Source organism: Dendrobates tinctorius, unplaced genomic scaffold (assembly GCF_039654945.1).
Source record: "Dendrobates tinctorius isolate UK_male_01 unplaced genomic scaffold, ASM3965494v1 ptg000138l, whole genome shotgun sequence".
NCBI classification, from domain to species: Eukaryota; Metazoa; Chordata; class Amphibia; order Anura; family Dendrobatidae; genus Dendrobates; species Dendrobates tinctorius.
The window spans coordinates 2,795,430-2,821,406 of NW_027361806.1; the positions used below are offsets into that span (position 1 = coordinate 2,795,430).

The 25,977-nt window shown below is 42.9% G+C and overlaps 1 protein-coding gene across 2 annotated transcripts in view; it reads left to right on the forward strand.

Annotated features, from left to right (window-relative positions):
* The window catches only part of COL24A1 (collagen type XXIV alpha 1 chain), a 310,883-nt gene that overhangs the window by 13,966 nt on the left and 270,940 nt on the right, over nucleotides 1-25,977 (forward strand). For both annotated transcript variants that reach the window (XR_012220101.1, XM_073544400.1), the window contains exon 2: nucleotides 22,755-22,819. Coding sequence is in view for 1 of the 2 variants with exons in the window: in XM_073544400.1 (XP_073400501.1) it covers nucleotides 22,755-22,819 (65 nt within the window). In the remaining variant the exon portion in view is untranslated. The remainder of the gene's footprint in view (nucleotides 1-22,754; nucleotides 22,820-25,977) is intronic.

Below are 25,977 nucleotides of genomic sequence, written 5' to 3' on the forward strand. Positions count from 1 at the left end.
TGAAGAGGCCCAATATGGCCATGGTTCAGAATCGTGCTACAATATAACAACTTTTGTAAACTTATTACTTTAGTGTAACTAAAATGAAAAAAAAAATAGCCAGTGTGGTAACACTGTGAAAAAAAAATCTACTGTTTTGTGTATACAGCACCTGCAGATATATATTACCCTTTCTACCTGCTCTCTGTTTTCTTGCGTACCTGCAGAAAGTAGAAGGTTGGGCGGATGGACATATACATTAGACTGAAATCGCCCGCCGATTTAGACTGGACTGTCTAATCACGTAATGTGTATGACATGTTTGGGCGATGTTTAATCAACCTATGGCGGGAACGGACATATTGAATTTCTACATGCCCGATCGTTTGTTCCCAGGATGCCCTTAGACATGTCAGCAATTTTCTCACCGCTTTCTGTTCAGGATACATTCAAGTTCAGAATGTCACGGGGCAGTAGGGGGAAAACAGGAGACGTGGAACCCGGGCTCCTGAACTGCCCCTCAGGCTAAGGGGGTGCCCTGACTTTCCTTAACTTGGGGGTACACTTGATGGTAGTGAGGCCCAAGTCCCCGACCTGTCCCTGTCTCCTGTTTAACCCTGAGCTAAACTGGCAACCCCCTCCCCAGGAGGTGAGACAGGGAATAAAGTGAACTGAACCAATAACACGAAAGGGAAGATAAAACAGACACCACAGGGTTAAAGCAACTAAAAAACAAAACTTAGCTTTATCTGCTGCCAATGCTCCAAGCAGCAGAGAAAGGCACCCGATCAGCATCCAGCAGCAACACCACTGCTCCAGATAAGCTGAACCCCTTCTGCACCAGGTAGGTCCAGTCTTCACCAAGGTTGTTTAGACCAGTATTACCAACAGTGAGTGCAGCACCTGATGACCCTATATAGGAAGGAGGGAGTGGTCACACCTGCTGATTGATTAAACATGTAGTAACACCAGCGGCCACCGGGGGGAAAAACCCAGCAGCAGACTCACTAAACTTGTAGTAACACCAGCGGCCACCGGGGGCAAAACCCATATTAACCCCCGAGGGCCAGAAAGGGAAAAAGTTTATAAAAGATTCCAGAATCTGACAGATCCAAAAATGGATCGTGACACAGAGTATGTGTATAAGTTGATTGAGAGGAACAGTTATTGGCCATATGTATATTAAAAGTGTATTGCCAGCGTTAAAAGGTTATTCTTGTCTTCTATCATCAGGAGCGCACCGCTCCTCTGCCTCCCAGCTTGTTAGAGGGCCGTGCACTCCTGATGATTGACAGTTCGGGCTTGCAGCATTGCTGAGTGTTAGGCGTCGGATTTCCAGCGTTGCACAGCGGGAATCCCGAGCCTTGCCTCCGACGGTCTCCCATTCCTCCCCAGCCGCAGAGGAGCTTGCTCAGCAAACTCGTCGGTCCAGGCGCTCTGTCCAGACCAGCTCCGTGGGTTTGCTTGCTGCTGCCACCCCTGGTTCAGCTTTGGCAATGCATGCTGCTCAGCAGCAAGATCCTCCAGGGACTAAGTCCTCATGTCGGACCACTGAGCATGCCTGTGGAGTGATCTCCCATTGGAGATCAAAGGTCATGTGCTCAGGTCCTGCTCGTGTTCGGATTGGCCCATCCGAGAAGCAAGGAGGATCACGGACGCCTGCGGCTATAAAAGGTTCGCATGGCCGCTCGGCCATGCGCTAAGATAGACTCAAATAGTTTGGTGTGTATGATGATGGATGCATGTATCTGGTGTCTGACTCATTATGAAACCCCTACCCTTTGATACGTCTGTTGTTTGGGTTTAGAGACTGAGTCAGCGCCTGCTAGTGGCTAGCCTGTAGGCCACAGTGCATACCGGCCGTCTGCACACTTGCACACGCCATTTATTTGATCCCTGTTGGTATCGCAGTCGCGGTGCCGGGCGCTAGCGGTCTAGAGGGACTTCAGTCCTGCTGTCTAAGGGCTGAGTTCTGTGACGTTACGCTAGCGCTTACTCTGCCGAGCTCTGTGAGCGAAAACAGGCTACGGCATCTATTATTTGCGGTAGTGCGGCTCTAAGTCATAAGAGTTCGCCTCGGTACACCTTGGGTGAGGTTAACCCCGTGTGTGCCGTTATTGCACCGCCATATCGCGTCCGCCATTACCGAGCAGCAGTTAACACCTCTGCACGGTGGACCTCGGGCTGCGAACGCACCTAAACACTATCTTATTATTTGGTGTGTTCCGCCAGCCCTTAACACTGAGCTACCGGCCCGAATTTTGGACTCTCCTATGTTACTAGCAGAGGGGGATTTGTCTCTGCAGTCTCAGAGGAGCGCAGGGGCACAGAAGCGATCCAGATATAACATTCTGGCCAGGTTCACAGAAGTGCTTACCAGCTCTAAAGAAAAGAGCTTGCAAGTGCTGTGCTCCTTGTCAAGGAAACCGGCCACCTCTGATTGATTGCAAAGGTGGCCGGTAACTCTGGAAGGCAATGAGCAGTAAACTGTAAAATTACAACATCAACTGTATTTGAGAAAAGATGTGTAGATTACAAAAATATTTATTTTTAAAGGTATCTTCTACCTGGAGAATGAACGTGTTCTCAATTGGTGGTGACCCAAATAGATATCCAGATATACCTACTTTATTTATTTTACTCACGTATATAGCGCCATTAATTCCACAATACTTTACAGACATCATCACTGTCCCCATTGGGACTCACAATCCAAATTCCCTATTGGTATGTGGGAAGAAACCCAGGCAAACATGGGGAGAACATACAAACTCCTTGCAGATGTGGGATTTGGACCCTGGACACCAGCGCTAAAAAGTAACAGAAGTAATCACTGAGCCATCCTACTGCCTGTATAAGAATGTATGTGCAAATCAAGTAAATAATAGTAATGGACATCTCCATAGTAGAAGTTACTATACGCTCCCTGGGTAAGCATTCCTATCGGTCAGCCCAACGGAAAAAAGTGAATAATGCATGCACAAAGTGCACGTCTAGAGTTAATTAACACCCATAATAATAATAATAATAATAATAATTTTTATTTATATAGCGCCAACATATTCCGCAGCACTTTACAATTAAGCGGGGACATGTACAGACAATAAATTCAATACAAGTTAAGACAATTCAAACAATGACATTAGGAGTGAGGTCCCTGCTCGCAAGCTTACAATCTACAAGGAAATGGGGGGACACAGTAGGTGAGAAATGCTTGTTAATTCAGGTCTGGCAATTATAATAGGGATTTTCATATAAAGCTGCATGATCCGGTCATCAGCCCGTGTGTTTAAGTGCAATAGACAAGTATCAAGTGCAGTTATCATGTGCATGAAGGGTGTGGAGACAGATGAATAGTAGGGTGCAGATTCAGAATAATATTTGGAAGGAGGGAACAGGGCAAAGTTAGTTTGCTGAGTAGTTGATGTGATAGGCTTCTTTGAAGAGATGGGTTTTCAAAGCGCGCTTGAATAGGTCAGGGCTAGGTATCAGTCTGATCGTCTGGGGAAGTGCATTCCAGAGAGCTGGAGCAGCACGAGAGAAGTCTTGGAGACGGAGGTGCGAGGTTCGGATTACGGGGGATGTTAGTCTTAGGTCATTTGTAGAACGGAGGGCACGTGTAGGGCGATAGACAGAGATGAGAGAGGAGATATAAGGCGGTGCAGAACAGTGGAGAGCTTTGTGGGTGAGAGAGATGAGTTTATACTGGACCCTGTAGCGAATAGGTAGCCAGTGTAATGACTGGCACAAGATGGAGGCATCGGTGAAGCGGCTGGACAGAAATATGACCCTGGCTGCCGCATTCAAGATGGATTGGAGAGGAGAAAGTTTGGTAAGAGGGAGACCGATCAGAAGAGAGTTGCAGTAGTCCAGACGAGAATGAATAAGAGCGACAGTAAGAGTCTTAGCAGTTTCAAAGGTGAGAAAAGGTCGGATTCTGGAGATGTTTTTAAGATGCAGGTGACAAGAGCGACTGAGTGATCGGATGTACGGAGTAAAGGAAAGTTCAGTGTCGAATATGACCCCAAGACAGCGGGCATGCTGCTTGGGAGTTATGGTTGAACCCTCCAGGGTTATTTCGATGTTAGGTAGAGTGAGGTTAGTAGAGGGGAGAAACACAAGAAGTTCAGTTTTAGAGAGATTTAGTTTCAGATAGAGGGAGGACATGATGCTAGAGACAGCAGACAGACAATCCTTGGTATTTTGAATTAGGGTAGGGGTGATGTCAGGGGAAGAAGTGTATAATTGGGTGTCATCGGCATAGAGATGATACTGGAACCCAAATCTGCTGATTGTTTGTCCAATAGGGGCAGTGTATAAAGAGAAGAGGAGGGGGCCTAGGACTGAGCCCTGCGGGACCCCGATAGTAAGGGGACGAGAAGAGGAAGAGGAGCCGGAAAAAGATACAGTGAAGGAGCGGTCAGAGAGGTAGGAGGAGAACCAGGAGAGGGCTGTGTCCTTGAGGCCTATAGAGCGGAGCATAGTGAGGAGGAGCTGGTGATCCACAGTGTCAAATGCGGCAGAGAGATCCAGGAGAATCAGCAGGGAGCAATGACCTTTCGATTTAGCTGTTATTAAATCATTAGAGACTTTAGTGAGGGCAGTTTCAGTAGAGTGTAAAGAGCGGAAACCAGATTGTAAGGGGTCGAGAAGAGAGTTATCCGAGAGATAGCGGATTAGACGGGAGTGGACCAGGCGTTCCAGGAGTTTAGAGATGAAGGGAAGGTTAGAGACAGGTCTGTAGTTAGCAGTGCAGTTCTGGTCCAGGGATGGCTTTTTAAGTAAAGGGGTTATGATGGCATAAATCATTAGTTAGCTAGTACATATGCTCTATATAGAAAATATAGGGTTTTTATTATGTATACCCCTTTTCACATGTAAAGCGCCATTGAATAAATGGCGCTAAAATAATAAATAATAATAATATAGTCCAGCTCACCGTGCTTTGCATCCTTGACCTATCCGAAGCACGGAAACACCGCGTCAAGGTGCAAAAAATGCAAAACGAAGAGAGATCCAGCTCTACCAACAGTTATTGTTTTATTCTCAAAAATGCTTGAATTCAGCAATACGGCTTAAAGCACACGCGTCAACGCGTTTCAGGTGTCTGCGCACCCTTAATCATGGTTGTAGGCTGCATTGCCGACTCTGTACGGCCTGCAAGCATTTTTGTGAATAAAACAATCCCTGTTCGTGGAGCTGGATCTTTCTTAACTTCACATTTAGACAGTCACAATAACAATCTATATACTTGTGTTAGTTCTGAACCAGTACTTCCCATTGGTGTGCATCCAACAGTTTTCGCCATAATTGGACTCCAGGTAGAGTAATGAAAATTGTGCCTTTGCATTTTGCAAAGCTCTAGCGAGGATTTCCTTCATCTGGACCAAAGGTTTCATTCATTTCCCTACCCCTGGACCGAAATACCCTGTCTAAACCAAATTGGCTTGTTGGTGCCTCCATGTTCTTTAGACCCTCCATCTACGACGCATGTCCCAGTTGCCCTCTCCTGAAGTGCCGATGGCTCCTTAGTACAGAGGGACTCCTTGTGCATCCGCACAGACCTGTAACCCACGGCTCAGCCTGTAGAAGACAGATACTCATCTTCACCGGTACCGGTTCTTGGTCTCCCACCAAATACACCCTGAGCTTTCTAGGGTACGTAATGTGTTCCATCTGAGTTCCGCAAATTGGAGTGTCTCCCTGTGTTTGGCACCACAATCCTTCAGCTACATGAAAGTTTGTGGCTGGAACATGCAGCTCATCTGCCAGGTCTTTTTTTTATTGGACATTCCTGATGGGGACCCATAGTTTTTTCATCAGCGTGTGCATTTCATTAAATACCAGCAATGGAGACAGCGAGAGAGAGGAGCTATACATCGAGCACAATATATGTAAGCAGCAGAAGGCCGAGAGTGATTAAATCATTATGTGCATGTGTTTCATTAGCTTTCGAGATCAGAGACTGACACTGGGAAATGTTCCATTGCTTCTAGAAATAACATCAACGAAGAATATGCACTTAGCTGTAATAAAATTTGGTGACTTCTAAGGAGCCCCCGAGGTCTTCCTGGAGCTTGGATATATATGGAGGGCTCATACAGACATGTGTGGCTTTGACTTCTTATTTGCGCCAACAATAAATTACAGTGGAATTGTTTATCTCTCATTCTTTACCCATGTTCAGAGAGAGAAAGGCTTAATCAGGGTTTTGTGGACTTGCGAAACCCAAAAACAGCAATTTACGCAATCTCAGTTTTATTCTGGACTGCCATAGTAGTGAATGCATAAGTCCACTCGTAATCAGCCGGCCGTCTAGGCATCAGGAACAGTAGATTGGGGGACCCCAGGAGTGGGACCTGCCTGCATCTATTAGATATTTATGGTATATTCTATGGCTGTGTGATGAAATAATGTCCTCCCTTGAGGATGGGCCACGAGTCGTAATTAATCAATAACCACAATACACAGCACATTTATACAGGACAATGAATGGGGCAATCAGTGGTCACGTCACTGGTGGTCCATGACACCATCACTTTCATTCCAAAAAAGAGCGAGAAGTAGAGATCAGGGTTGAGTATATCTTCTTTGACTGTTTTACCACCATGACTCCATTTAACAACTGAGTGGAGAACCCCTCTAAGCGCTATAGGGTCAGTTAAACAAAAAAATGAATGATTGACTATTTATCTGCTGCAATACTAACCTTCAGGGACAGTGATAGTGGGATGCATTCAGAAAACCCTGCCTAAAACTCTAAAAGCTTTTTCTGCCCCTCGTATGACAGAATGAGTTTTCCCTGTGAACTTAAAAAACTTTGCTTCTAGAAGATAACTTGCTCCATATGTATATACGCCACTATTTTTATGTAGTGTTGCATGACCCCATTGAAATACAATTATAAGGATAATACAGTCAAGAGCATGAGGTCTTCTAATATCTTTTGGAGATATTGGTATTTTACTGCATAAAGTCCATAGACTGCAATGTATCCACAAAACAGATAAAAGTTAAATAATAAATAATGATAAATAATAATGAAAAAATAAAGTTAGATAATAGATAAAACTTTGGACACATCATACGAAGAGAGCAATCACTGGAGAAGGACATCATGGTCGGAAGAATAGAAGGAACAAGGAGAGGAGGAAGACTGGCAACCCGATGGCTTGATGCAATCAATATAATGGTGGAGAAGACCCTAGTGGACCTATCTAGGCTGCACAAGATCGATCGTCCTACAGTTCCGTTCATCCATTAAGTCACCGTGGCTCAATGTCAAGCAGAAAGCATTTAAAAAAAAAACCGAAATAAAATTAAAAAATAGATAAAAGTTGTACACATTGGGCATGGGCAGCACTGTGGCTCAATGGTTAGCACTGTATAGTGGCTCAGTGGTTAGCACTGTTGCTTTGAAGCGCTGAGGTCCTGGGATCAAATCCCATCAAGGACAAAATCTACAAGGACTTTGTATGTTCTTCCCTTGTTTGCGTGGGTGTTCTCTGGTTTTCTCACACATTCCAAGACATACTGATAGGGCATTTAGACTGTGAGCCCCGATGGGGACAGCAACAATAACGTATGTAAAGCGCTGTGGAAGCAAAGCATAATAAATAAGTACAAGCCCCCATAAATGAACATTGGCTCTATAATGAAGACCCTTTAAAAAATACATATTACAGATGAAAAATAAGTGTATGCTGAAGACAGTCCATCTTCAAGAGAGGAAGATTTAGAGGACCAGCACGTATCTCACCAGTCATTTTCTTGGTAGGATATGTAGGAATATCTATGTTTCCTTGCCTGGTGGGATGGATCCAGAGCCAATAAAACAAGGAAAACAATAATCTGATTTTTGGGGGGTTACCTATATCAAGTTCTTTCTTGCGACTATTGTACATTAAAGCTACAAAGCCCGTTTTGCTGGCGGGAACTAGAAATTCTGCAATCCAGGATCAGTTCTGGTTGCTAATATACACAACACTTTGATGGCTAAGATGCAAAGCGCGTCCTATTCTATCCATTTGATTCCGCACTGCCATCCCATATATCCCTGTGTGTGCGCTATATCTGGTGGCTAGTGCACATCACACATCATCCATCAGTCCAAGCCCCGGACCATGCACTTGATCCATCTCTTGCTTTGGCCTCCCCTCTTATCTAGCTTGCGATGTTGAACCCTGATGGTCTAAGGATCTTACAAAGAAAATGATTTGCTCACTGAGCCGGTGCAATGTGCCAAGTGCCTGTGTTCACACCATTAACAAAACTGGATGGTGGGAGACGTGTGCGCGGTGTTACAACAGCTGCTGTAGATGCCCCCTTAGTGGTGACTAAACAACAAGATGATGCGATATAACCCTCAGGAGACCATGGAAAACCTTACCCAGCAGATCCCCAGGGGTTTCTCTGCTGGACTTGAACAAATATCATTAACATGTTGGTTCATATTGAACTGACATCATTATTGGTCATACATACCAGAGACCATCATCTAAAGGGAGCAGCAAATGGGGAAACACTTAACATGGTCATACATTTTAGATTACTGATGGCCGAACCTATGTGACTCGATCCTCCCCATACATGTGCGCACTTAGCCAAACATTCCTATGTTCTCAATAGAGAGAGGGGAACAAGCTGCTGCCAGACACCTCTAATGGTGGTCTATCCTCTGTAAAAATAAAAAATAAATAAAGGATGAGGTATATTGAAATCCAACAGCCCCACCTTTCTTTTCTTAACATTGGCCGCACATTAAATGGTTAACCTGTCCTACTACAATGGTCTAACTTTACAGACTTTAAGGGTATGTGCACACGTTGCGGATTGCTGTGCGGAATTTTCTGCGCGGAATCTGCATCTCTTGGCCGAATCCGCAGGTCAAAATCCACCCGTTTTTTATGCAGATTTCCTGCGGATTTTGGGCGGATTTCACCTGCCTTTTAACACCTGCGGATTCCTATAATGGAATGGGTGTAAAAACACTGCGGAATCCGCACAAAGAATTGACATGCTGCAGGGAAAAAGCGCTGTGTTTCCGCGCAGATTTTTCCGCAGTATGTGCACAGCGGGTTTTTTTTCCCCATAGAATAACATTGTACTGTAAATCACTTGCGGATCTGCAGTGGATCTGCAGGGGCAAATCCGCTGCGAATCCGCAGCAAATCCACAATGTGTGCACATACCCTAAAGGAAACCTATCAGACCCATGCCACCCAAACCACAGGCAGCGTGATTCAGTCACTGGCTTGATGTTTGAGGCTAGTTTCACACTAGCATTTATTCCCTGCAGCGCACAGCGCCGCTAAGCCCCGCCCCCTGCCGGCTCCCTGCCCGCCCCATCCGGTATCGCCGCCTACTATCGCACATGGACGCATGCGATCTGCGCACCCTATCGTTAGCATAGGGTGCGCAGATCGTGCGCTGGCCGTGCGCACTTTTGAAGGTGCGCCGGTGTGCGCCGAATGCAGCATGTTGCATTTTGGCGCTCTCAGCGCACCTTCAAAAGTGCGCAGCGCACGCTAAAATCCTACTAGCGCACGGCCAGCGCATGATCTACGCACCCCATGCTAAAGATAGGGTGCGCAGATCGCATGCGTCCATGTGCGATAGTAGGCGGCGATACCGGATGGGGCGGGCAGGGAGCCGGCAGGGGGCGGGGCTTAGCGGCGCCATGCGCTGCAGGGAATAAACGCTAGTGTGAAACTAGCCTTACAATGCAAATTGCATACATTATTAGATACATCTTTTAGAGCTGACCAGGCTGGTGTATTTTCTCTGATACTATAAAGCCTGGTACCATCCACATTAGATTAATAGGAATTTGTCATCTGATTCATGCTGCCCCAAATGGATCGGAGAGGGGAGAAGCTGCTGCGTACCTTCCTCTGACTCCTCATCTGACTGTAGTATTACCTATTACTTATTACCTGTCTGACTTTTCAAAGTACATTAATTCTGAAACACCGAAGCATCCCAAAGTAAACATCAAGTGACCAATCAGAGGAGTTTCCTAAATGTCTATTTATATGTGATGAAAATGGGAATGGACTATTATGTACTCGGTATAGTGATGCCCCCATTCTCCGTAAGGGCTCGTTCAGACATCCGATTTTTTTCACGTACGAGAAAAAAGGACCGATTTTTCGATCAGACTCTGTTGAGAGTGTGATCCAAGTGTCATCTGTTTTTCTCGTACGTTGAGAAATAAAAAAAAAAAGTTTCCCCACTTTCTCCTTTCTGACAGTCCGTGAAAAAAAACGGACCGCTCTCAGATGTCATCCGATTTTTTCACGGACCCATTGACTCACATAGATGATTTTCATCTGACCCTCTGGTCACAATTGAACATGTCTCTGCGATGAAAAATCACGGCCATGTGAATGGCCCCCTAGACTGTGAAAATTGGACGTCTGGATGAGCCTTTAAGGGTATATTTTTTTGGGGGAAAAAGGATCAGGCATGTTGGATTTCAAAACATGTAATCATATATCTCCATGGGAGGTAAGCAGCTGTCAGGGGGATCACTCTCCCATTAAAAACATCGGCCTAATGAGGGGGTCAAGAGACATTAGATTTGCAGTGTGATATTTTCCTAGCAAATCCACAGGGAAATCCATAGATTAAATTTGCACCGAATTCTGCAGATTTTGGTATGCACTGTGGCATAATATGTGGATTAAAAAAAAATAACTAATATGAATCATTGGTTTAAAACCCGAACTTGCGGATTCCATTGTGGATTTTTCCTTCCCCACTAGAATTGACATCCTGCAGGCTTTATATCTCCCAACGCACGTTGATTTCTGCATGGAAAAACTGCAGCGTATGGGTAAGATTGGTAAAAAAAAACTACTATGATCTTCTGCGGAATGCTGGATTGTTAGAGGAAGACTAGAAGATTATTATTATTATAGGCCAGATCTATGTTACAGATTATTGGAACATTGTCATGTATGAGCGGGACGTTGCATATAGTCACATACTGTATATTATAGTGTTATTATTTTTTAGACTTTCTGTAAACGAACTGTAACTTATTCATTAATGAAGTTTCTTAAGTTTGGTAAAAACTGCAATAAAATCCTGTGAAATGTCCCAAACAGCAATACTCCAGTGGAGAATAGCAATAACATCTGTTTGTTTGCTTCATTTTCTATATAAAAACATCTGTTTGTCCAGCTGCTGCTTGGAGATTATACCCATTATACTCATTTTACTGCGGTTCATAAAAAATTCTGCTGGAAATTGTGTTTTTTACTTTTGATTGTGACCATTCATTGAAGCTAATAATGGGGGACAAAACATGTAAAGGGATATACAGGAGATATACCAGGAGTCAGCAGGCAGTGTCTGGCGTCATGTGTAGAACGCCTTTTGCCTTGATCTGGCACGTATTATTACAGTATGGTTATGGCGCCACTTTGTCCTGTTACCCTCCAGCTGTATAGCAGTTTTGGCCTTTACATCCTTTATGTACAGAGCTATTCTTTAGTTATTGTATGTGTGTATTATTTGAGCACTTTGGCACTATGTGGCTTTGCTACTTAGGCAGTATTTTTATTTTTATTCTGTACGCCATTGGGGGTGTCAATAGAAGGTCCTGTGTGGTGAACTGTCCAATTGTAAGGACAGTCCTGATTATGCTTCAATGATAATGAACACGTGAACCCCACCAATACCAAATATTAGTTCTCTCCTCCTATTTTCCATAGTAAAACTGGTTCATTCCCTGGATTCGTAGAGTACCAGCAGTCAGCTTCCCCAACAGGGTTGGCATCTTGAATTTTTATTTTTTTCTGGACAGGTTCTCAAAAAATCATGGACAGACAACTTTTTACGAACTTGTTAGACAGCCATAAGAAATCATTAAAATTGTACAGTGCCGTATAAAAGTTTGGGCACGCCTGGTCAAAATTACTGTTATTTTGAACAGTTAAGCAAGTTGAAGATGAAATGCTTTGATTACTCTTTTGCACACTCTTGGCATTCCCTTGATGAGCTTCAAGTGGTAGTCACCGGAAATGGTCTTCCAACAGTCTTGAAGGAGTTCCCAGAGATGCTTAGCACTTGTTGGCCCTTTTGCCTTCACTCTGCAGTCCAGCTCACCCCAAACCATCTCGATTGGGTTCAGGTCTGGTGACTGTGGAGGCCAGGTCATCTGGCATAGCACCCCATCACTCTCCTTCTTGGTCAAATAGCCCTTACACAGCCGGGAGGTGTGTTTGAGGTCATTGTCCTGTTGAAAAATAAATGATGGTCCAACTAAACGCAAACCGGATGGAATAGCATGCCGCTTCAAGATGCTGTGGTAGCCATGCTGGTTCAGTATGCCTTCAATTTTGAATAAATCCCCAACAGTGTCACCAGCAAAGCAACCCCACACCATCACACCTCCTCCTCCATGCTTCACGGTGGGGACCAGGCATGTAGAGTCCATCCGTTCACCTTTTCTGCGTCGCACAAAGACACGGTGGTTGGAACCAAAGATCTCAAATTTGGACTCATCAGACCAAAGCACAGATTTCCACTGGTCTAATGTCCATTCCTTGTGTTCTTTAGCCCAAACAAGTCTCTTCTGCTTGTTGCCTGTCCTTAGCAGTGGTTTCCTAGCAGCTATTTTACCATGAAGGCCTGCTGCACAAAGTCTCCTCTTAACAGTTGTTGTAGAGATGTGTCTGCTGCTAGAACTCTGTGTGGCATTGATCTGGTCTCTAATCTGAGCTGCTGTTAACCTGCGATTTCTGAGGCTGGTGACTCGGATGAACTTATCCTCCGCAGCAGAGGTGACTCTTGGTCTTCCTTTCCTGGGGCGGTCCTCATGTGAGCCAGTTTCTTTGTAGCGCTTGATGGTTTTTGCCACTGCACTTGGGGACACTTTCAAAGTTATTCCAATTTTCCAGACTGACTGACCTTCATTTCTTAAAGTAATGATGGCCACTCGTTTTTCTTTACTTAGCTGCTTTTTTCTTGCCATAATACAAATTCTAACAGTCTATTCAGTAGACTTCTGCACAACACAACTGATGGTCCCAACTCCATTTATAAGGCCAGAAATCCCACTTATTAAACCTGACAGGGCACACCTGTGAAGTGAAAAACATTTCCGGTGACTACCTCTTGAAGCTCATCAAGAGAATGCCAAGAGTGTGCAAAGCAGTAATCAAAGCAAAAGGTTTCTACTTTGAAGAACCTAGAATATAAGACATATTTTCAGTTGTTTCACACTTTTTTGTTAATTATATAATTCCACATGTGTTAATTCATAGTTTTGATGCCTTCAGAGTGAATCTACAATTTTCATAGCCAAAGAAAACTCTTTGATTGAGAAGGTGTGTCCAAACTTTTGGTCTGTACTGTATATGTGTATATATATATATATATATATATATATATATACACACATATATTTTTGGTATCCTTGGAGATTTGTGTGCTCAGATAACTTCAGACCCTAATTATCCTGTTAGGGCTGTGGCTTGTTCACTATCATCGTTAGGAAAGGACAGGTGATGCAAATTTCCCAGCTTTATAAAAATTCAGCCTCTTCTAACCTTGTGCCAAAAAACAGCTGCCATGGGTTCTTCTAAGCAGCTGCCTAGCACTTGAAAATTAAAATGGTGAAGGCCAAAAAAGCAGGAGGAGGCTATAAGAAGATAGCAAAGTGTTTTCAAATTGTCCTTTCCTCAGTTTGAAATGCAATTAAGAAATGGCAGTTATCAGGAGCAGTGGCGGTCAAGATAAGATCTGGAAGACCAAGGAAAGTTTCAGTGAGAGCTGCTCGTAGGATTGCTAGAGAGGCAAATCAGAACCACTCACTTGACTGTGAAAGACCTTCAGAAAGATCTAGGAGACTCTGGAGTTGTGGTCCATTGTTCTACTGTTCAGAGACACCTGCACAAATATGGCCTTCATGGAAGTCATCAGAAGAAAACCTCTTCTGCAAACTCACCATAACATTCAGCATCAGAAGTATGCAAAAGAGCATCTAAACAAGCCTGATGCATTTTGGAAACAAGTCCTGTGGACCGATGAGGTTAAAACAGAACTCTTTGGCCACAAAGATGAAAGGTATGTGTGGGAAAAAAAGGGCACCGAAATTCTGGAAAAGAATATGTCACCAACCATTAAGCATGGGGGTGGATCAATCATGCTTTGGGGTTGTGTTGCACCCAAGGACACGGAGAACATTTCACGGGTAGAGGGAATAATGGATTCAATGAAATTTCAACAAATTCTTGATGCAAACATAACACCATCTGTAAAAATAGCTGAATTTGAAAAAAAGATGGCTTCTACAAATGGATAATGATTCTAAACACACAACTAAATCCACAATAGACCACCTCAAAAGGCACAAGCGGAAGATTTTACAACGGCCCTCACAGTCCCCTGATCTGAACATCATTGAAAATCTGTGGCAAGACCTCAAAATAGCAGAGGATGGAAGATGACCCAGGAATCTCACAGATCTGGAAGAATTTTCCATGGAAGAAATGATGAAAATCCCTCAAAGAAGAATTGAAAGACTCTTTTCTGGCTACAAAACGCATTTCCATGCAGTGCTACTTTCAAAAGGGAGTGCTACTAGATACTAACTATGCAGGGTGCCCAAACTTTTGCATTGACCCATTTTACTTTTTGTAATTTTTAAAATGTAAAAGATGAATATATATATATATATATTGTGCCTAAAATACAAAGGAAATGTGTCATCTTTAACTTTAGGCCCTTTAGAGCTCATTTAATCTTCAACTTGCTTAACTGTTCACAATAAGAGTAATTTTGAGCAAAGGTCTCCAAAGTTTTACATGACACTGTGATACATGTTTACAAACCAGGGCCGCCATCAGGGCATTACTAGCCTTACTGGTGTAAGGGGCCCCGGGAGCTGGAGGGGCCCCACGCTCAGAATTTTCATAAACCGGAGCGCTGAGTGTGAGGAGGAAGCAGGAGTCACTGTGACAGACAGCTGGGAGAGGCAGCCAGTGCTGAGCAACAGGAGGGCGGGACTTTCCAGCATCCAATCCTGGCTGAGCGCGGGCTTAGTGCAGTGCAGATATAGTATTCTCCCGCCACACAGTCTCGAGTGAGTCACTGAGCAGCAGTGCAGCCCTCAGTCCCACGGTGAGTGTCTGAGCCTGTGTTGTTTAAGTGTATGGCCAGTGTCTTGCCAGGATCTAGTCCAGTCCCTGTAGCAGATGGATCCTCAGTGAGTGGGCTGTGTGCTCAGTGACAGCGTCAGCCACACTATCAGCACAGCAGCCACTCACCAAGGAAGGACGCTGCTATGTCCTGAGTCTGACCCCTGTCTGTATCAGCTATAGACCAAGATAACAGCAGAGCTGAGTGCCCCCTTCACCTCCTACAGAGAAGCATAAGACTGCTGAGCACAGCCTGCCCCCTGACAGTACACAGCAGCCCCCTCTTAGGATTCCCTGCATTTACTCTCCAAACTTATGTAAAAAAACTTCAGTCTTCAGAATGGAGCTGTGGTGTCCTGTCAGGGGCAGAGGGGGCACAACAGCCTTATCCTTCTCTGGAGGGGACAGGGGGCCAGGACACTGCTCATCAGGATTTATAGCATCTCCCAGAGATGTTATGTAACACAACCACACACTATATATATATATATATATATATATATATATATATATATATAATCACAAACACAGTATAAGTTAGGGTATATGCACACATTGCAGATTCTGCTGCGTTGTACCCTTAGGCTATGTGCACATGTTGCGGATTCTGCTGCGGATCCGCAGCGGTTTTGGCTCTGGAACAGCAGCTAAGCTGCGGTGTACAGTACCATTGTTTTCAATGGAGAATGAAAAACGCTGTGCACATACTGTGGATTTTTCCGTGGATTACAATCCGCAGCATGTCAATTCTTTGTGCGGAATCCGCAGCGGTTTCACACCTCCATTGTGAGGTGTGAAACCGCAGGGCTAATCCGCAGGTAAACCGCAGGTCTTTTGACCTGTGGATTTTTCCAAATCCGCACAGAAAAATCCGCAGCACGTTTCACTACGTGTGCACATAGCCCAAAAGTCTATCTAAAACCAAAACTGTTGTGCACATGTTGCGGCTTTAAATCTGCAGCATGTCAATTGTTTGTGCGGATTCGCAGCATTTTTACACCTCTTTTATTATAGGAATCGAAAAGTGTAAAAACGCTGTGGAAATCTGCACAAAATCTGCAGAAAATTCTCAGGTAAAACGCAGGTCATTTTACTGGCGGATTCAGTGAAATTTGTGTGGAAAAATCCGCAGCAGAATCCGCAACAAGTGCACACACCCTAAAAGTATGCAAAAATTCCACAGTATTACAGAAAAGTAACTGAGGCCGGACTCCAGCATGAGAGTCCTCGCTCACACAAGCGTATAACACGGCTGAGTGCTATGTGATGTTTTATTGCATAACACTCAGCACAGTGCTATACTTTGGGGCATCACAGATCTGTGATTTTTTCTACAGACCGAATTCGTCTGTGGAAAAATAATCTGCAGCATGCCGTGCAGCTGTCAGCTGAGTGCAGTCTGAATCCACGACCTCAGACAATGGAGAAGATGGAGAAATTAAGTTCCCTGTCTTCTCAATGTGCTCTGATTATCTCATGCAAGAAAATCAGATGACACTTGGATGAGAGTTTGAGCTGAGTGTCAGTAGCATAATTAAGCTGATTCTCTCACATGAGAGAATCATCACTCGTGTGACCCCGGCCATACACTTTTTGCTGGACAATTCTTTTATATACCTTAATTATTCCTAATATTCCCGAAAACTTTATAATATAAGTATCCTTCTTCCCAAACCCACTGACCTAAGCAGGGGCGCTATCAGGGCATTACTGCCCTTACTGAATAGGGCCCAATGACCGGAGTGGGGCCCCGGTCACTATGTGGTGGTAAAATGTGGTCTGGTCATGGCGTGATGGTATTTGTTCCTTGTATATGGGATTTTAGTTCACCATGTGGTGGTAATATGGTGGCTGGTCATGGTGCGGTGGTATTTGTCCCTTGTATGTGGCATTATTGGTAATTTTAAAAATGGAAAAATAAATAAAAATATACCAAAATTGTATTGGATATTTTAGCAAATGTTTAGTAAGTTACAGTAGAGTAGGGCCCGGCCAAAAGAGTCTACTTTGTCGTGGTGGTGGATTAAAAAATCTTTTGGCTAAAACAAAAGCTGCTGGCTATGTATGTGGTGATGGGAACTGTTAATGTGTGATTTGTGAGGACATGGTGCAGAAGTGGAGTTGTTCCAAGAGAGCGGTGGGACTTTGGAAGGTTCGAGGGGTGGAGACGGGGCTGGGTGGAGCCTGGGCGGAGTTTCAAGGGGCCCCGAAAATTTTGCCAGTATGGGGCCCCGAAATTCCTAGTGGCAGCCCTGTTACAAACTATATATCCTATATGGAGACATCAGCTGCCTTCACTGTGAACTGTAAAAGGTTCAAACATAATACAGTAAAAATCTGTACAAGTCTCTCCAGCTTGAAATAAAAATCACGGACACATCATTTTTTTTACGGACAGGGAAAAAAAATCCCATTTTGGACGGTTGGCTGCCTTGCTCCCCACAATCGAAGTATTATAGCTCCTATCAGAAAGAATGTCAAGAAACACTGTTTGGGAAACTTTTTTGTTGCAGTGGTACAGAGGGTCCATCACAAAGCATAAAAACATTATACAAGGAAAATCCAATGGAAGTGATCACCTGATGTCAAAGGAAAAGGTAGAGACAATAAAACATACTATTGGAAGCTAATGATGATGATGACTATTTTAGTTGTCACTTAGCTTTTCTACATCCATATATAGCTAAAAACATAAATACAACTTTTTACTTTTTTACGATACACTGCAATACTACAGTACTGTAGTGTATTGAACAAGTGCTCAAACAGTAGCAGGTTCATAAACTGTGCAAGACAAAGAAAAGTCTAAAATCTGAAAAAAAATTTTAAAAAAATTACAAGTTTCACATTTGCATAAAATGGAAATAAAATGTAAAAGATAAAAAAACATATTTGATATACCGGTAGCTATTTTCATAACTGTCCAAACTAATAACAAATAACAATATATAATCCAAGCAGTGAAAGCTGTAATGAGGAAAAAAAAATAAAATGGCAGAATTGTTGGTTTTTGGTCCCTTTGCCTCCCAAAAAGAGATCAGAAAGTTGTATGGACCCCTTAATGGCAATGAAAAAAAACAGCTCATGTCACACAAAAAACAAGCCCTGAAACAGCTCTATTGACCAAAATTTGAAAAGTTTTAACTCTTGAAAGGTGAGAAGGAAAAATTGAAATAGCAGAGGAGCCCACTGCGACTCTATCAGTCAATGATCTGCATACACCTGGAGGCCGACCCTATAAGATACAATAGGGATAAGCAAGCATTTAATGGGATTTTTAAAAATGTCAATCTAACGTGTAATGTCTGGGTATTACTTTTTTCCCGAAAAAAAATGTTATGTGTGGACACAGACAGGGCCCATCTGCAGGAACAGTATATGGGCCCTTTGCAGGTCAAGTTTATCCCAATGCACAAGTCCACCTACTCTAGATGTGGTTGTGGGCCCCCCTACCTCTTTGTCCCACATTCAGCTGCGCAGGATGCACCAGTGATATGTCCGCCTCTGAGTGCGAACTTTTGTGTAGATCCCAGTGACTACATCTATACATCAGGCGCTCCATGAGTTCCATCCAGGTTTGGCTGCACTCTTTGCATGGTCATCTGACAGTGCTTTACCTATAGATTTTCCATGAAAAAAGGAATGTCAGGTATTCAAAGTGAGATTGACCAAAGAGCCTGAGGTGGGGAAGGTTTGTAAGTTCATACAAACTTTTCCTTTGCCATATATTAGCATCCCTCTGCTAAAAAGGTAAAAGATATAAAATCCACTCTAATTCGGGATTTCCGAGCTTGAGGAAGGAATGTGCAAGATAAACTTACATGTCTCGGTTATGTTGAGGTGTGTTTGATTATGGGCTCGTGCAGACGACAGTAAAAATCAGTGCTATTCGCAGTTTCTTCCATATGTTATTCTATGGGGTTATGCAGTCATACGATTTATTTGTCTGACTGAGTCGGTGAGAGTTAGAAATGCAGCATGCTCGATTGGCCTCCGAGAATCGCTCATTCATGTCTATGGGTCCGTGAAAAACATTGGACTGAACTAGGATGACATCTGACTGCAGTCCCATTTTCAAGGACAGACTGAATGGCGAAAATGGAGAAACTTTTTAATATTTTTAATTCTCAATTCACAGCATCCGAGAACATTGGATTACACTCTGATCAGTCTGATCAGAGTATGATTAGCACAATCGGACTGATTTTCTCGGAGAACCGTAGCCTACCAAAGATTAATTTAATCTTACACAATGCCCTACACTGGTGGACATACCACTGGTGCAACCTGTGCAGCCGCACAGGGGTCGAACAAGTAAAGGGGCCACTACCACTTCCAAAGTAGGTAAAATCGTGAATTATGATGAGGTATTGCACTGTGAAGGGCCCATGTAACCTTCTTGCACAAGGGCCATTTTCTGTCTGTGTTTCCTACTAATGCCCATGGTATGATAAAGATCCAGAGGGTACATTACCACAGAAAGTAAAAAAAAAGTGACCTCTGACATCTGATTGTTTGGTTAACAGTTGTGTTTACTATCTACTGGTCTTTAGATTTACATGGTCCATGGGATGTATCATCTGATCACACATACAATTGGTGTCCTACTTAGCTTAGAAGCTGACATTGAGTGTTGTGTACACAATGGATAAGAATGAAGGTAGAGGGTGTCCTGGAGTCTGGAGTGTTTTGCCAGTGGTTACAGGGATTTAACCTTTGTCTGTTCATCACGGTCAATGGTGACATCAGTACTAATTGTATGACATGTAACTGGTGAGTTGTTGCTCAAAATGGATATTATATTGAGAGGTTGTGGTGGCCATTTTTTCAAAAGTGACACCAGGAATTGTAGCCATATCGTCGTCACTTTTGAATTAGATTCTCGGTAAAGTTTCACTTTGTTATTGAACATGGCGGCAACTAAACGACATCTGTCTTTAGTGTCTGGAAGGCTAAATCAAAAGCGACATCCAACATAACAGCAATTCCTGTTATCACTTGTCACGCATTGTCTGGATGATATATAAAAACAAATATATCCCCCAGCTTTTAAGGATTTCGGGATTTTTTGTGTTGTTTTTGTCGGTGCAATTTTTTTTTTCATTGGATTTCTGTGTTATTGGAGTCAGGCAAACAGCCCTATAGATTTCCTTTACCAACCCGCCATGGGTCCATCGCCAAGTCTCCACTGTTGCTCCCATTTTCTGTTACTTTCTGCTATGCTTTTGTCATGTCTACAGCATTGCAGACAATCCATGAGCTCACCGGCTCTGAGCAGCCCCTGCCCGTCAATTTATGCTCTTTTTTTCTTGGCTTGAAAATGGCTGGCACTGTACTAAGTAAGGAGGGTGCCTCTGACTGCGGTGCCCCTCCCCTGCTTTTGTTATAGGTGCCCGCCGGTGCCTTCCCACCCACCCCTATAGTCAGGGTGGTTAATGCATGCTCCTGTTGGGCCATTGGAAACTGGAAGGGGCTAGTACAGCCCCTTCCTTGTATTTAAAGTGGGCACTGAGCCTGTCTCCTCTTCTTTCCCTTATTCGGGTCCTGGAGGTTTTCACAATTTTTGCAACCTTGTGAAGGGGTTGTACCAAGTCTGCGCTGGATAAGGAGTGGTGCACGGGATACACCTTGTTTTCATGCCCGTCAATTTGGGCAGTGCCTCTGAGGTCAATGATTAGTTGCAGCACTGTCGACATGACATTGGCACTGCAAACAATAACTTACTAGGAACAACGATGGAGACTCAGTGCTGGACCTGAAAAGAATGAGTAAAGCATATCTTGTTCATCCAGCTTCCAGTCTGATACTCTGTGGCAGCCAGATTTCATTTTTGCATCCAGTATCCTTTGCGCCACTTACTAGGCCCCGCAAAGACATGACACGACTTCAGGCCTGGTGTGTAGGACTCAAGCAACAACGTGACATAGCAGCGAATAGCAAGCGCAAGAGGTGCCCAGTGCAGATGTGAAGGCCAGCTGCCACAGAGGACTGGATGCCGGACAGGGTTGCCAACCATCCAAAAACAGGAAAGTCCTTAAAAATTGGTCACTTTTTGGCCCTGTCAGTAAAAAAAATTGAAGGCGTATGTGATTTTTTGATCCTGAAGAAACTTATACAGTTTATTATGACTGTTAGGCTACTTTCACATTAGCGTTTTTTTAGCGCTGCGCTTCGTGCGCAATAGAAACGCATGCAAAAAAACCCGCATCATGCGTTTTGCATGCGTTTGCTTTTTTTTGGCGCATGCGTTTTAACCAGTTTGTAGCCATGTTAACTCTTAAAACACATGCGATTATAAACGCAGGCGTGCACATGTCCATGCGCACGCCTACGTTCCCATAGACTGTATTGTGTTATTTTGTCGCATTCCGTGCGCACGTGTTTTTTTGACACAGGTTGGACGGACCAAAAATGCAACAGGTTGCGTCCGGCGCGCCTAGGCGCACACTACAGAAAACCTTATGCGCACGAAAACGCATACGAACACATGCAAACGCTAGACCATGCGCCCGCCATGTTAAACATAGGGGCGCATACGCATGGACGCGCACGTTGCGCTGCGCTAAAAAACGCTAATGTGAAACCAGCCTAATTATCATCAGTTTTCAGTGACTGCAGCTGATGTCTTCATATCAGAATGATGGGTTGTAGACATGGAGCACTGATAGTCATAATGATTTCCTATGGTTTTCCAATGTGTCCATAAAAAAATATTGTCTGTCACTGATTTTGTGGTAAGCTGTCCAGAAAAAAATAAAAAGTCACGCTGACAACTCTGTTGCTGGACCAGGGCAGCAAGAATCAAGTTGCTCGTCCCTAGTGGTTATGCTATAAATGGCTGACTCCAATTTCATAGACATCCAACAGAAAAAAAAAATTCTCAATATTGCATGGGATGCCATTTAGGGTATGTTCACATGTAGCTTGTTTGATGCATATTTTTTTGTACACATGAAAAACGCAGACTATGGCGGGAAAACAGATTTCTCAATACTGTCTAAAGGAAACCATGTGTTTGTTGCCCGTAGCAACCAATGACAGAGCTGCTTTTATTTTACGAAAGCTGTTTAAAAAATGAAAAGTGATCTCTGATTGGTTGGTACAGAGAATAAAGGCAGTTTTTCTTTTAGACCTTTTTTTTTTTTTTTTTAATAAACGAGGCCTACTATCTGCATTGTATAGAGAGTATCTCAGAGGGACACAATATCCAGTGGCTCCATATTGCGGAGTTTGCATCCATCCATACAGACACTGTACAGTCAGCTCCGGCATGAGGCCTAGCCAGTGAAGATATACTGATGGTGTGAACGGACTAACTAATCATTTGAAAGTCGCAATTTACCTATAAAATATTTGTTTCATGTCCTTTGACAATAATGTACATTTGTTATGTATGCTAATACGTGATTAAAGTTTATTTGAACAGAAAAAAAAAAAGCAGGAGAAATGGCAACCAATCAGGTTGCTTCTCTCATTTTCTAATCTACCTTAGAAAAATGGAAGCTGTGATTGGATTGGTTGCTATGTGTGACTGCTCTTTTTGCTATTGGTGACTGCTCTGCTATTTTTTATTATTATTATTATTATTATTTTGTTATTTAACTTGTTTTTTTTCCTTCATTTTAGGATAAGCCTCCTAGTTGTTGTCGCAGTATGCACAGCTGTCAGTGTTGCCGAGAAACGAGCACAAGGTGAGGGGAAGCTCTGCTTTTTATTTATGTACGTCCACGTGACATTGTAGCATAGAGACCAAGAGACACGGCCATTACGAGTTATGACCTTTGGAAAAAATCTCTTCAGCTTGTGACATTTTGTCCTGCAGCAGAAACGAAGCAATTGTGACTTTCCCGCCTGTGGGTGTTGTGGGGGTGTTTGGGACGCGGCCCGAGTCGGGAATGACATTGTATCTGAGTGTTACTAAACAAATGGAAAAAATCAATAAAACAGCAGGATATGATTATGACAATGCCTGGTGGTGGCTCCGCCGCTTTTGCAGCTGAGGGGGACAATTCATCACATAGACATGAGAAGAGACTCTTCTGCTTCTGCTTTTTTGATGCAAGAAATATTTTCAGAATAACAGCTCAAAAAGACGATGGCAGCCACTGTCCGGGCGATTAGGAAGTAGTTCAGGGTTACTGCACAGCAAACACCTTGATAGATGACAGACAACAAGGAGAAATGACACCGGAGCGTTAACATTAGCGTGACAACACACATACCGGGATTATAGGACTGAATTAGGAAGGGATTACGCCTTATTTTACAAGGACAAGGTGCAACCATTTTTGCAGTTTCTTTTTAGGAGCTCGGCTAGAATTAAAAAAAAATAAAAAATTGGGGTAGAGCCTTTTATAGCAAAAGCGGAAACCTAAAGAGGCTTTCCGCTATTAAAAATGACAAAAATGTGTCAAAGACAGGAGTCAGCAACTTGCTAATTTACAGCAATTGTGGAAGGATATGCTGGGAGTTGTAGTTTTTATAGCAAATAAAACCCCCAGGTTGCAGACCCCTCTGCAAGGATATGCCATCGTTTGTTGATAAATGGAAAACGAAAAGATGGTGTGTAAAGACACTAGTAGCCATATAGGAACAGACAATCTGAATACACCAAAAATAAGAACCGTTATTTTTAGTCATAGTGAACATACATTAAAAATAATTCAAAAGAAAAAAAATGTTTTTTTTGTTTTTGCAAAATGACAAACTAGGTCTCCACAACTAAAAATATATATATATATATATATATATATATATATATATATATATATATATATATATGTTGAAATCCAAACCATCTCCCTACAAATCAATATAGACCAAAGTACAGAGATATATGGAAAGTATAATAAGCAGCCAAAAGGAAAAAAAAAGAGACAAATGTAAAACAACCAATGAAAAGAAAAAAAAACAAATGAGAAATAGGGAGAATGAAAGCATAAAAAAATGGCTGTAATATAGCAAAATAACACAAAAAAACATAATAGGATAAATCCAATAGAATAGTAAATACCAGATCAAATATTGGCATTGCCTTAGTGGTGCTAACTAAATAAATAAGAAAGAAGGGAGAGGTTACCTTATTATCTGGGTGGTGGCGGTCTATCTTTCTTTAGAATCATTTATTGATCAAAACAATATAGAAAAAAATTCCGGACATGGGCGCTGCAGATAATGACCATCCAGACTAGAAGACGTCCGAATGGTAAATTCAGGCTACGTTTTTCAGTACCAAACTGGTGCCTTCATCAGGCATTGGAGAAAAGCGTAGTCTGAATACTTTACCAATGAATTAATATTGACTTCAGTCACTAGCTGGATGGAAATTATTTTTTGTACATTGTTGTTTGTTCCACCATCGCTCAGGAAAGGAGCAACATCTGACAGACCATAATTCTACAACCTTTACCAGAGTGGTGCCTGATATTGCCCAAGCCAGGAAGGTGAAAACATTCCTCTCTAATCTACCGACATCTCCACCTTGCATTGTGTTAGGAGGCGCCATGTTTCTTTTTTTTTTTTTTTTTATATCTTTTGTTAATCATGGCAACTCAACTAACCGGAAAATCCATTTGTTATTCCAAATATTGCACTGCAGAGCAGCGCTCCCAGCAACCCACCGTGCAGGGATCTGCAGGACAGTCACATTGATTTGGATGTAGCTATGCTATGGTAGATTAGAACATTTCGGAATAATTCTGACACAGATCTCTCTGCAATTGGAAGATGGGAGTAGTGCTGACGCCTGGTAAGCAGCAGAGGCACTACAGAACAACAGGCAAAGGATTGATGGCGCAAAACGTGAACACTGCACTCTTATGGCTGCCACCGATGACCAGATTGGATGCCGGACCAGGGTAGTTTGAATCTTTTTTCTAATCTAAAGTGCTGGGGTCTCAAAAATATCAGAGTTTTTTTCAATAACCATATTATTAACTTAAATAGAAGAATCACCCATAAAGGGCCACCTCTATCCCCAGTACTGGCAACTGTGGGCCTCCTTATTCTTAGTCTTTTTGGAGGTCCTATCATCCAGATCCCACAAACTCATGCCATAAAAGTGATTCAGTAGTAAATACCCTTTGATTACTTTTAGTTTCAGAACTCTGAATCGCAACTATAGTATAAAATTATCCATTTTCTATACATTTTTTATAAAGAAAATACTTTCACATTTTTGTAAAGGATAGACTAATCAGCGGAGCATAGATTTGTCCACATTGCATCCATTATAACGCATGGAAGTCATATTGTGTTTTCTGTAACATAGAGAAAGGATTAAGTATAAATGAAATCATAAGATACACAAAATTAAAGGCAAATAAAAATCTAATGCACAAAGTGAATTCAGTATCTATACAAATCATCAAACTCCAAAATGTTGGAACATTAATGATGTGGAAATTCCTTGGAGTTGCTGAAAAAGATCTATAAAAAACACTCTCATACGAAAGAAAATGGACTAACTTTGAAGGTGTTTTCCCATTATTGATTTTCAGGAGCACACTGTACCCCTGCCTCCCAATTTCCAGCCTGACGGGTGGCAGTGCACTCCTGATGATTGACAGTTCTGGCTGGCATAATGGCTATGCCGCTGGCCCAAACTTTTTGCTCTTCTGCTAGCAGAGGCAGCAACGGAAAAGTGGAAAAACACCGAGACTTCTTGCCTAGGAGACCATGACCATAGCTGTACTCCTAGCAATGGAGACCATCCACAGCTAACAGACTGCAGCAATGGTCTGTAACGTAGGCAGCGAGTAGCAAACGATGAAATGAAAAATCTCTCCACTCTTGAAAGCATTTCTAATAAGAGGTAAATTGCAAAGTTGCTTGTTTATGATAATGAGAA